Source organism: Larus michahellis, chromosome 7 (assembly GCF_964199755.1).
Source record: "Larus michahellis chromosome 7, bLarMic1.1, whole genome shotgun sequence".
NCBI lineage: Eukaryota > Metazoa > Chordata > Aves > Charadriiformes > Laridae > Larus > Larus michahellis.
The window spans coordinates 2734377-2747229 of record NC_133902.1 but is presented as its reverse complement, the minus strand read 5'-3'; the positions used below and the strand labels follow the sequence as shown (position 1 = coordinate 2747229).

General features: G+C 42.9%; 1 protein-coding gene across 4 annotated transcripts in view; it reads right to left on the bottom strand.

Moving 5' to 3' along the window:
• Nucleotides 1-12853, bottom strand: part of RFFL (ring finger and FYVE like domain containing E3 ubiquitin protein ligase) — a 33370-nt gene that overhangs the window by 5616 nt on the left and 14901 nt on the right. For all 4 annotated transcript variants that reach the window (XM_074596197.1, XM_074596196.1, XM_074596198.1 and 1 more), the window contains 2 exons: nt 6747-6937; nt 1154-1558 (listed from right to left, as the gene is read on the bottom strand). In XM_074596197.1, the coding sequence (XP_074452298.1) occupies nt 1154-1558; nt 6747-6932 (591 nt within the window). In that variant the 5' untranslated portion in view covers nt 6933-6937. The remainder of the gene's footprint in view (nt 1-1153; nt 1559-6746; nt 6938-12853) is intronic.

Below are 12853 nucleotides of genomic sequence, written 5' to 3'. Positions count from 1 at the left end.
TTACAAAGCAAAAGAATAACAATAATGATGAAAGAGCCTGAACTGTAGCTGGATCTCATGCAAGTCAAGACAAGAAGCTGAAATGTGCCAGAAAGGGAAGATGACAGAGCTGAACATGCTGGTAAAAACTGGGATGGCAATATACAGAAAACCTGAGAATGAAAATGCCCTTTAATGATTTGTAAAAAATGTCTTTCCAGGAAAACTTCTTTTGTGCTAGATGTATCTGCTGAGGAAGCAGAAGGTACTTTCACAGCTCTGGTCCCCAGGAAACTAAATATACCTAATAACTCAGTAATAGAACTAGAAGCAGATGTCAAACGCTGAGTAAACTTCCCATACCAGATAGCAGAAAGACAAACAAAGCAACGTCAATAAAAAATAATTAAGCTCAAATGCCCCCGACAAGGTTCATCAGAACCGCAGGTTTCATCGTGGACTGAAGACTAACAATGGACATGGGCTTTGTCTACTATTCGCCTTGGTGCAGGAGATACCAAAAACCTCACCCATCTCACAATCATCTTCCCCAGCAGCCTCAAATCCACCATTACTTTAAATTGTGCTTGCTGTCTTGCACGTGAATTAGAGAACAATAATAACAGTTTCATCTAACACCTACATAGAACTGTCAGAAAGTTGTCGACATTAACACAAGACAAATCTGCGCCCCAACACAAACATCAGGTACCAAAGGAACCCGTCACAGGAGTATCTAGTGGCAATGGCAAGCGTGGGGCAGAGCACCAGAGAAAACACGTCTCAGAACAGTTATGTTTTCCTCAGAGGGAGCGTTCAGTACGCCCAGCACTGCCCACCAAATTAAATTCCACTAGTGCAGAAAACAAATAGCACGTCAGAGTTGGTGCAGCAGCAAGGCAGTGTAAAACAACTCATCTTATTTTCCTAATTATCCTGTAGGAAAGTGTGAGGTCCTTACTCCAAAACCTGAGAAGAGCACGTATAAAATGCAACTGAAGTATTTTGTCATCTGTTCTAAACAGAAGCCCTCCTTGCTTTTTAAGCAGGCATCTTCAATGTAATTTTTTTTGGTGCATTATCTACTTGCAAAATCTCATGCAACATCTTAGTAGTTAATCCAAAACCAGAGATGAATGAGTTTGCAAAAGATGCTTCTGGCTAGAGACTGTACCTGTTGATGTTCCTGAGCTAGTGAACTTGAGATGGGATCTGCAGACACGGGAGACGCATCATGCGAGGTAGAAGATGCTATGCTGGTTGGTGGGAGAATCACAAAGTCTTGCTGTCCAGAGGCACTAGTATTAAATGGATTTGTTCTTATCTGATCTTCCTGGGTAGTCACGGGCTGCTGGCCAAGAATCAGAAATACCAAGTCCTCCTTTTCACGACACAACTCTGTGGAAATCTCACGGAGTGCCAAATAGTCTCGTAGATCCTTCACCTTCATCTTTATCAACTCTTCCCGCTGAAAAGCCGTGGCTCGGAAACGCTGGCATAGGTGGCAGAGAAGGGGACCGCCTTCGGGCTGGTTTGAGCAGGATGTACAAAAATTCTTTTTACAGTCCAAGCAGATGTGCTGGTAAAGAGAAGGGAACAGAATCAAACCCACGCACCATGACCTGCCACAACAACCGCAGGCAGCGCTCCCCTACTATCTGGAAGCCAAAGTAAGTGATAGCCTCTGTTATAGCATACAAAACCTAATTTACGAAAAAGTGCCAAGTATGTTACTCCTGTTCCTAGATGAGGAAAAGGACTGATCCCGTGAGCAGATCATTAGATTCTTCATAGTTCTTAAAAATCACTGTTTACACTCCATTTATTCAGAAGGAAATACAGTATTTTTAAACAATTCCCTCAAGTGACAGGAGTTTTCTGCACCATATTCCCGACCTGTTCGTCCAGTTTAAGCCACAGATGAGATCAGGAGATACCAATGAGGCAGCAGACTTTCAAGTTAATTACAGCTGTGCATTGCTTTGTAAAACAACGAAATACTGCTCTGTGCATTAAGAAAGCTCAAGCATTGGAGAGAACTACTTAAAAACATTTATCTATTTAATAAATTTAATACTCGCTAAGAGTGGCCTCCCCCCCTGTTTTTTTTCCCCCTACAATTTTCTGCAATTAAGAAATGAATCTTTTTTTTCACCATAAGAGGAAAAGGAAACAGCAAGGCTTGCAGTGTCTGACAGACTTCAAAGAATACAACATTTATTTATGCAACAAAAATAGCCAGTTTATTTTGAAAATAATACGCACACTGTGTGCCAGTTAGGTGCTAGACAGAAAGTGTTGGAAGTTTTGGAAATATTAGGCCCCAGATGTTTAAAAAGGCTTTATAGATTAAATTCTGTTGTTTAATGTTTATATTTTACACTGTTCTGATCTTGTCACTGAGGGCTCGATTTTCAGAAGTTCCAAGCACTCACAGTCCATGTTGGCTTCTGCAGAAACTTGACTGTTCAACACTTTGGAAAGTCAAATTCTACATTTTCCAATAGGAATAGCAGCAGAACAGCCGCATTATGCGCCTTTTAAGAAGTCCTGAGGGAAGAAAGAACTAGTTTTAGTGCTGGTTAAAAATGCTAATTCACAAGTCTCTGAGAAGAAAAGCATCTCTATGAAATCCTGACATCCTGACCCTTCAGAGCTACACAAGGAAAAATACACACGCGGAGCTGGAGAGAACTCAGACAAAAAAAAAAATTGTTTCACTAATTGCTTCTAGTGATTAACGAACATTTTTCACTTCACAGTTCAAAGAAAGCAGACGTTTCTCAATGTTTTAAAAGGTATAAATATACTACTTGCTTACATCATCTCCTTCTGATCCCCTTTACAGCCCCCCATGTACACCCTCACAATTAGAACCGACAGACTTCTCATTTAGTCCCGGTAATAGACTTATAATGACAGCTAGTGGAAAGAATCCCAGTTTCCTGCCTAAGCCTTTTAAGACATGAAAATTTCTACCACAGAGAGAATCGCTGGTCATGCAAACTTGAAACCTCATCTCAAAATTGCTGTTTGGGGGCCTGCCAAGTACGAGTGACTTTCATCAGTCACAAAGCAAGACAGGAAGGGCAATTTCCACATACCATCCAGTTTTGAGAAGTTTTCCTTAGCTTGGTCATTATAAAAACCATTCGTATGTAACTGACTTTTTTTGACCCTACGATTGCAGGAGCAATCTGGTTCCTCAGGAAATTTTCAGGGCAGAGACAGGAATTACTGGTTGTGCATGTGTCTGGGGCTGGGGAACAAACACTCCACAAAGGCAGAGTAATGGAAAAGAGCCCCTTTGACAACACTTCACCTCTCTCAATTGCCCATCTCTGACGGGGGAGCAACCAGAAGAACCAAGGGAAAAAAAAAAAAAAACAAACCAAAACACAACCACCAAAAAACAATCATCCCTGCTTTACTCTGGCGGGGGGAAGCCTCCCCCGTGCTCTGCAGATTGCCAAACCGGCTCCAAAGGCAACCGCTGAACGGCCAAGGACCTTCCAGCCAGAAACCCCCCACTTGAGCACTGACGTGTGTAGATATCACGTCAAGCACAGTACAGGGGCTGCGTTATCCAACATGGGGTTTTTTTGCAAGCAATCAACTAATAACATGAGTCTGCCTTAGTTATCAAATGATACATTTGAGAAGTCAAAATAAAACCAGACATGTCTCGGGCTTATCAGTTCACCACTAGGATTTGTCTTCAGGGAAAAGAAAAATCCCCCAGCCTGTATCTGAGCATCAAGTATTTAAACATGCACAGAAGCTGTTTGCCAAACCTCAGTATTAAGCAGCTTTCACAGCTTCGGTATATTCATTGAACTCTGATTGAAAGGGCAATGCTTCAAGACACCGATCTCTTCCGAACAATTAGTTTCAAATGTTGTTGTAAATTAAAACCTGTTACTAAAAGGGCAGACCATTTTTGAATGATGCTTAACTAACCAGTAGCACGGCGACAGGATGGTCAAACAGAAGTGAAATACTTTAAATCAGAAGTCTGTCCAGAATGGAACCTGTTCTGGTTGTTTGCTCTAACGGCTAGTCTCCCAGAGACACCAGGATGGGCCTTTGATACACTTGGCTCTTCTCTGGATGCAGGATGAAATGAAGAAATGCCAACATTCAAGCTTTCACTACGGCTACTGTTGTTCGGGTTGGCTTTTTTTCTTTTTTTTTAATCTTACACTCAGCCTTGCCAGAAGCTTTTTCTGTAAGTATGCAAAGAAAAGCATCTTCCTGAAAATGTCAGCCAACTTAAGGCACTGACCTCAGAAAATGGGGGAGGAAGGAATAACAATCTGACCTATCCACCAAGAATGCCGCCATAGCTTCTATCAGCAGAGAGGGAAATGAAGAACGCTTGTTTTAAATTTAGCAGATTTTGTGGAATCAGTTTGCTGCAGAAAACCAAGATCAAAAAGCCACATAACAGAAGGAAAACACAAAAAACCTCAGAGATTTTTGCTACCATGATTAAATTTTACATCCTTTAAAGATGCTCCAATAGTTACTTTAAAGCATTTTTAAAGTACATGCTCCACTCAAATGTCCCCTAGCCTAATCCTTTTAGTTGGTGCCATGTTAGATGAAAATTAAAATACAGTTATGATAAAAGATTGAGTACTTAAGATACCGTCATTCAGCTTTTTGGGTTTTTCTTTGTTTGTTGGTTTTGGGTTTTTTTTAAAGCAATCTAGGTTATCTTTATGGTCACCAATGTGGAAGGAATTAATTTTTATCCACTGTATTTCAGCATAAACATTAACTGGACGCTAGAGTTCAAAGGTACTGCCTCTCCTGGGGGAAAGAATGCAGAGGTTTCCACGCTCTCATTGCAGCAAAGTGAGATTTCATACACCTCTTGGTCCATATCAACAGAATTAAAGAATTAACGTGGCTTACAAACCTCTCGGTGTTTTATAAGTTATGTATCCAGCTCTCTTCTGGAGACCAAGGGCTGATGGATGAGCTCTGGCAGACCTTCCCGCGGCTGTTTAAGCCTTGCCACCTGTAACCACCGAGCTCAAGTGGGTTCCACGGATTACTGCTCAGTAGTTGTGGTGGCAGAAGGAAGGTGGAAGGAAGGTTTAGGAGCCCCCCTCCACAATGCAAAATAGAATCCTCAAACTCATTTTCATTGATAGTCTGCGCTGAATGGGAGCAGCTGAGACAAGCACACATTGTACTCTGCTGCCCCAGTTACACTGACAGCCAAATCCAGCAGGAAAACAGGGAAGTCTGCTGGTGGCAGAAACGCCTTAAACTGCTTCAGCAGATCCTCTGCAATGTGCACTCCAGAGCTTCACCTAGCCCCCATCACTCAGTATGTTTTCATATATCTGGAGTGGTACTGTGACTCTTATACAAGAGACTGCTTTAAAGACAGCTTATATTAGAACATACGTTTTAGAAGATACCAGGAAAAACGGGACCATGGCTCTAGCGCTGCTACTGTCTAATCCAGACTTAACTGCATGAATTGTTTTCATTTCAAAAGCTGAATTGTCTACGTCAACTATTCGCTACTATGCAGAAGAGTAAGCGCTGGATTCTGAATAATTCTTTCCATAAGTGTTTGCAAAGATACATCATGTTAATGAGGACAATGTTGAAGAAAACACTACACGGAGTCCTGTGCAGTGACTGCACCATTCCCACCGGACCCAGAATCTGCCTACTGTCATAAAAAGTCTAAGCATACTTGTACACCCAAAATATATTCGCATATATACCCAACCGCCAAAATATATTACCAAAATTCAAATTTGAAGTGATTTCTGGAGCAATAACACTTCTCAGGGCAAAAATGCAAAAACATCCCTGTTGTTCCACGAGTAGAAAGCAACAGCTCTGCCAAGACTTACCATTTCTCAGGTATGTGCCAGCGTGCACGAATAAAATGGTGCAAGAAAGACGAATTTATTAATTCCCCCGTGTAATCTAAAAGGGGTGTGGCCAAAATTCACTGTTAATTTTTAAGTTCTCACATTAACAAATTCAGTAACATGCTATACATAAGACACTTAAGCCACAGAGTTTGGACTCTCAGCAACTTTCCTCACTAAAACATTTTTAAAGCAGCATTATAGGAACCGCCATGCCCAAATAACGCCCCAGACAGGGTTTGCTGTCTAATTAAAAATCTTGCGGCAACAAGACATCCATATGCTCACAAATGAAGTTTACAGAGAAGATAAAATGGATTTAGTCTTTCTTTTTTTTTTTCTTTTTGGCACCGAGCCTCAGCAATTCAACACCCACCCTCAATAAACTTCCATGGCTTTTTAGTTTGAGCAACAACAGTTTGGAAGAGAGAGATGCAGATCTTCCTTTACTGAAAGCACAAACAGATTACAAAACTTCTTGCTGCAACCTTTTTTTTTTTTTTTTTTTTTTTAAAAGGACATTAGTGTTTTTAAATAACAAACTTTAAAACTCATGGTCGAGTTAACGCTCCTTTAACTGATTGTAAGTAGTTTGGCTTTCTTCTTCAGTGCCTGGGAAAGCCAAGTCTACTAAAGGTTAACTACTGCATTTCCAGTCATCTTTAACTACGTCTGCTAATTGCTAAAGAATGACTAAAGACACAGAAGCAAAGGCAAGCTGTCTTCTCCCATATGGTACGTCCTCGAATCAGAAGCCTCTAATGGGCACCCATTGCTCTTCAAATAGGCTTTTTCTAATTAAACGGAAGTCAGATGAACAGTGCCCTAAGTCCCAGGAGGCAGGAGAAGCCCTTTGCGACTCACCTTCCTCGAGGAGCTGTCGAAGCGCACGCCACAGGCTTTGCAGCTCTGTTCAGGAGCGGTGGGAGAGGGGAAGGAGCTGTACCCGGGGTTGGAATACGCCTGGGCTCCGGCTCCCTGCTGCGGCTGCGGCTGCATCTCTTCAGGTGAGCCATCCAGACAAAACCAATTACAACAGCTTGCCCACATAGTCACTGAAAGTGGAAAACAGAGACACATTAGAAACGACATGGGAAACAATCTGTGAGCTGAAGTGAGAACAAAGCCTAAAATGCATATTTAAATTTCCCACCAGCAATTCATTTTTGACAGTGTGTTTGTCAGTTTTGGACTTTCCTCTAACTTAAAAGCACATGCAAAAGCCAGCCCAGCACGGTATGCCTTTTGTGAGCAAGAAGAAATAAAGTTCAGGATAGTTATTACTGGAATTTCTTAGAGTTAATAGATTACAGCAAAGATAAGATAAAATTTATGTTATGGCTGCATGAGACTCCATCATCAAGTTTGCCGTAACAGGCTGTCTCTATTCCACATAAACTGTAATACACTTATTTTTTTTGGTGCATCAGGAAAAGCAAACAGAAGCTCAAATTACGTCTCATCCATTATTGAAATAAAATCAGCAGCAAGATCATAGATGGCTATTCTTCAGTTTCATTCTAAATCTCTTTACAGATTTACAGCTACAAATCTAAAAAGATAAAATAAAAGACGAGGACAGTGGAGCCACTGATTTATGTTATATGCCAGTTCTCAACTGAATTTGCAGCATTACAAGGCTAAATCATCACACAGTGAGTAAATGTCAGCAACATACGAAAAATCAAATACTAGCTTTTGGTAACTTACTTGGGAAAACAATTGCATTTGAGACACATAATCACTTTTTTTTTTTTTTGCAAGCCAAATAACGATATATATACACTTACCGAAAATCCTAACAGTCCAGTGCAAAATACACAGTTTTAGAGCCTTCTAAGACCACCCATGCAGCAGTATGCCAGAAACACACTGCTATAAACTTGCTTTTGGGAGTTTACAAAGAAATCGGAATTCATCTGGGCATTCAGCTTCTAGACCATACACCATGTGTCATCACTTACTGGTAAACAGAATACAAATTGCCTCCTCTGCATTTCTGCGTTCACACGGTAGTTCCTGGACTATGTTTTCTTTAATGTCTTAAAAATCAGATGCATCACTGATAAGTGTTCAGCCACTGCTCCAGTTCATAAACTTCTGGAAATAAAACATCTCTCAGCTACACAGCCAATTCCTTTCTTCCGCCTCAGTAAGTAGCGCCACTGTAAGACTCCAGATTCCCGAGGGAAGGGGGCTGGTATGAGTCCTAAAGGTTATTTGGTATGATATACTAACATACTGTTCTGTTGGGTTTTGTTTTGTTTTAAGCCCTGTTAAATCTTTTGGGTTGATGTACTTGAATTGGGAAGCTTTTGCAGTTTGGTGCGGTTCCAGTATCTGTAGCTTTAGTGGCATCTTTAATCCTTTCAAAATCCAGCTGAATTTGGCTCGTCAAAGTTCCTGCTGTCGCTGCAGTGGACATATGCCTTTCAAAATCCACAATGGTGGGCTTACCAATGAACTCTACCCTGCAGGCTCAGCAGATTTTAATGTGTAAGTGAAAATCTACAGATTCACGACATGATAAACAATTCTTAGCGTAACGGATGTGCACAATGCTGTCGTGTAAATTGCACGAAAGGACAGGGGTGAAAGGACAGGGGTGACCAAAGGCACGGCAGAGAGACACACAGCGCAAGGCTATTACTACAGATGCCTGTGGTGTCAAAGAATTCAAATGCTGCTTCTATCAAACACCGACAATCACAGCACTAAAGCGGCGTCGGTGCGTTCTCCATGCCCTACAGTCCTCTCACCGAGTGCTGACAGCAGATTTTGGAGGTGCCTTGACCATCCATTTGGAGCTATTCTCAGACACAAAAAGCAAGCTGCTCTGCTTCCCCAGGAGCCCGGACACCAAACCACCTTGGCAGGAGCGTGCGTGCTCTGCACGGAAAACACTCGGGAGAGTCATCACACCGCAAGACAACGAGATCCTTTGGGCCACCAAGAACTTTGATTGATGTTACATCCCTGTGTTCAAAACCTGCTGTCAGAAGACCATAAGCTTAAACGCTGTTATTATTTATGAACATAAACAAGAATCAATGAAAACCAGTGCAAGTTCTTACTGACACACAGGGATGTGAAGCCTGAACTGCAGTGTCTTAGCCTAACGATTAGTTTCGCATGCCACAGTACTCATCTTGCATAAGCAGAGGTAATTATCACTTAATAAATACATGGAGAGAAGTGCTCCATGCACAGAAATAACGTATCATCCATTTGTATTAGCTCTGCACTGCTATCAAAACACATAGTTTAGATATCATACGTAAACGAAACTGACTGACTCTTTTTCTGCACCTTAATTTTCAAGGTATTGGTCCCACTCAGAAGTGAACACATCCTGTCTATTGCAAAAACACTGAATTTCTATTTTAAACCGTGCTGATTGGAGGTTTAATTTGTTCCTAGGAATTGCAAATCTAAACAACACGAAAGCTGCACAGTGAACCAAGTATTCACAGCCTCCACAGCAGTGGAAAACTGCGTCCGTAGTCGGTTCTCTTCCTGTTTGGAGGACCCCTGCAAACCGAAGGCCACCCACGATAACAGAATACACAAACGCTACTGCCTGCGCCAAAAACTTTGTTTTTCTAAAAAAGACAGCCCTCTAATTCACTCTGGAACATTGCAACGTGTCAAACACTGGGAAGAAAAACACAAGGGAGTGCACAAACCAGGATAAAATAAGACAGAACTCCGCATTCAGCTGGAGCTGTAGTTTTGTGTAATTGCCAGGAAATGATTGACAAAAGGCTCAGATGTTGCTTTAGAAGAACCTTAATCCTGCTCATCCACAAAAGCAGGGAAGGGAAATGTCCATAAACAAATGGCTGATAACCAGGACTGTCCTCTGATCTGTAATGCTTTCCCAAAGACATTTCCCCTCGTTAAGGGGCACGTGGAAACACGACAGCCATTCCTGCAACGCAGGCGCACTACTTCAGCCTGTGCCAGCGTATGCCAGGTTTTAATTACTTGAGGACCCCCACACATAGGTGTAAGTTTAAGTTAGGGCTTGTCTACATGCAGTGTTTCCATTGACAAAGATGCTTCACTGAAAGCCACCTCGTGCTGATAGTCGGTATCCACACACAAACGAACAGCTCTCACTTCTCTATCAGCATTTCGGGAGGCTGCTGGGTTCCTGCCGAGCACCTACTTTGCGCTGTGAGCGGGCATCCCACGCTCCTCGTGCCACCCTCAGCTCTTACACAAAGCCGGATTCTCCTCCAGGCACACCGAGAGGTACCTGCCAGCCAGCAACCACCTCCACAGGGCGTACGGGTCGGGGACAGCACCCGGGCGATGCCACACCACAGCTCGGACTGCTCCAAGTGCAACAAAAGGAGCTCACGAATGTTTCCACCTCTGCCCATACAGCGGCCATCACGCTCTGCATCTCGGTCAACATTGCCCCAACTAATTCTGTAGCTGTCTGCTACCATTTCCGGATTCCCCAGGAGACCACAATGGCTGAAAAGCAACGATTACACTGCTGATACCCGGAACGTGCAGTGGATGCTATATGGGAACTTAAAATGCTGCCACCAGTTCGGCAAAACTTTGCTAACTAGCAGCTATACTACCGAGCAGGTTTGACTGAGGCTTCAGATGCTAAAACATCTCTGGATCTGCCTACAGCCGCACTAAGAAGACAAGGAACGCAGGGAAGATTCAGCAGGTGCTTCAAGAGGGATTTTTCCCTTGTTCTATACGGTGTCAGTTTTAGACCCGAGGAAATATGCACTGCCGGTGGGTGAGGACTGGTAGTAGCAAGCAGAATTTCACGGTGAAATTTCAGGGTGGAAATTTCCTAGATATCTCCACAATGCTGTGGCGCTCTACAGCGCAATTATCCCCTTGTTTATTTTATTACTCATTCAGAGGAATATCGTCAGCACCATCCAGAAACTGATAATTTCCGTAAGCAATGCTTTGATGGATGGGCTGTTGGTACAGATGGGACAGAGTTTGAGCATCACAGCTGGAAAGCACTGCCCTGGGTATAGCCTGTCAATCCTATGCAGATGAAGGGCAGTTTTACGTGCAAGGAGCTCCCCAATTACACTGAAGTGACAAATGAATGCCCAGCCACAACATTAACCAGCAGAAAGAGCTACTTATCGCTTCTGCTCCAGGGCTTGGTAAACACTTACAGTAACCTGACTAGTATTAACATGTAGGTTTGGAAAAGTTAGTGACACCGTAGATTTCAGGAGTTCTCAAGCAGCTTCTCGAATAAAAGATGTTGACTTACTGGCATGACGAAAGTTACAGTCATGACTACTATCAGCAATCTTCATTATTCTTGGACATGATCCTCATATTGGCCAGTGGGAGCCACAGAAAATAACAGTTTTAACTATGCAGCCAAGCGTGTTTTTGGGAAACTGAAAATCTATATGGCAGGCGCTCAACGGATGACTTCAGGCAGCCAAAAAGTACCTGCCCTAAACCCTAACTGCATGTTGTGCTTAGAGCATCTGCAAGAGCAAAGGGAGAAGGAGCTTCACCAAGGGTGGAGATGCAAGATTAAACACACCGTCTTGGACCTGCAAACACATCCACCCAGATGGCAATCATCACGCTGGGCTCGTTCTTGGGAAGGGGGGGATTGTTTTATCTTCTTGCCATGGTTGATGGGCAAAGCAATGCGAGCACACTGCTGTGCTCTGACAGACAGCTGGGTTTTTTTCAGTATGAAGCTGTGAACTCTGTGACTCTCTTCACTGATTTTAAAACAGAAGAGTGAAATTCATTTCACCACCTGTTCATTAACATGTTCTATACGTCACCATGAGTTTTGTATAAATTTGCAAGCATGATTTAATTCTGGAGGAAGCACCAGCGATGTCGAAGTTTTCCTCCCATACACTGTTGAAGACAGCATTCATAATGCAAGCCTGGATTTTTATACCTTCCATCTTCATTAAAAAAACGTGTTTGAACTCAGGTTCTCACTATATATGCAGTATTAATGCCATAAACTTGCTGTCTGGAGTATCAGAGATCACCGTCTACATAGAGGATTTATTACACATGCTTTGTGGATTTCTGTCGCAGGGTAGGCTTTGGCTGTATAGGAAAACAGTGGTTTATGTTTGAGTATAAAATTTCCCTTTAATTTCGTAAGAGTACAAACAGTAAGGGACTAGAACAAGCAAAAGGAACATCTCAGAATCATTGAGCTTTTGGCTCTGTGTAATAAAGCTCTTGATGACTGTGTCTGGCTTCTTTTCGTGACTGCTCAGGAATTTGGAGGCTGGAATGCAGTAGCACCAATGAGAGACTTGAGTTAAGGGATCAAAAAGAACTGAGCTCCCACAGGCAGCTGATTTTGCTCCCACGAGAGGAGAAGCCACAGCAACAAGTACCCTCCTCCTCCTCCTGAGAGACCTTCAACTACTGGAACACCAGGGCTGATGACCCTTGAGGCTACTGCGAATGGAGAAGGGTGCCAAAAAGGGAGGGAGATGCAAGACAAACAGCAGCTTTGCTAGGGCATGCTTTCCTGCAATAAAATTTGCTCATTAGCTCTATCAGCTGCCCTCACACCTCCTAATTTAGGAGACAACCGTTCACCACAATGAGCTGCTTTTCTATCAGCTCCCTAAACCATGAAGCTCCCCTTTCCATCTCATTCATCGAGAGGCCATGCTCTTTTGACTACCTGCTTCCTACCTTTCAGAACCACCCTATGATGCCGAACCGTCTTCTCCTGTTTCTCAGCAGTTTCCAGGAGGTTAATGCAGAGTCTCTCAGTCTTCTCTCTCCACCTTCCCCACACTCTTTGCCAAACCCCAGGTAACTGCCACACTGCAGAATCCAGTAAGGTCTGTGTGCCTCAAGTACAGATGCTATACACCAACGTGTATCCGACCTGTTATCCACCGTGTGGCCTCCACAACAGCAAAACCGCGTTAATCGGTAAGACACAACTTTCAAGGCAACACACAAAG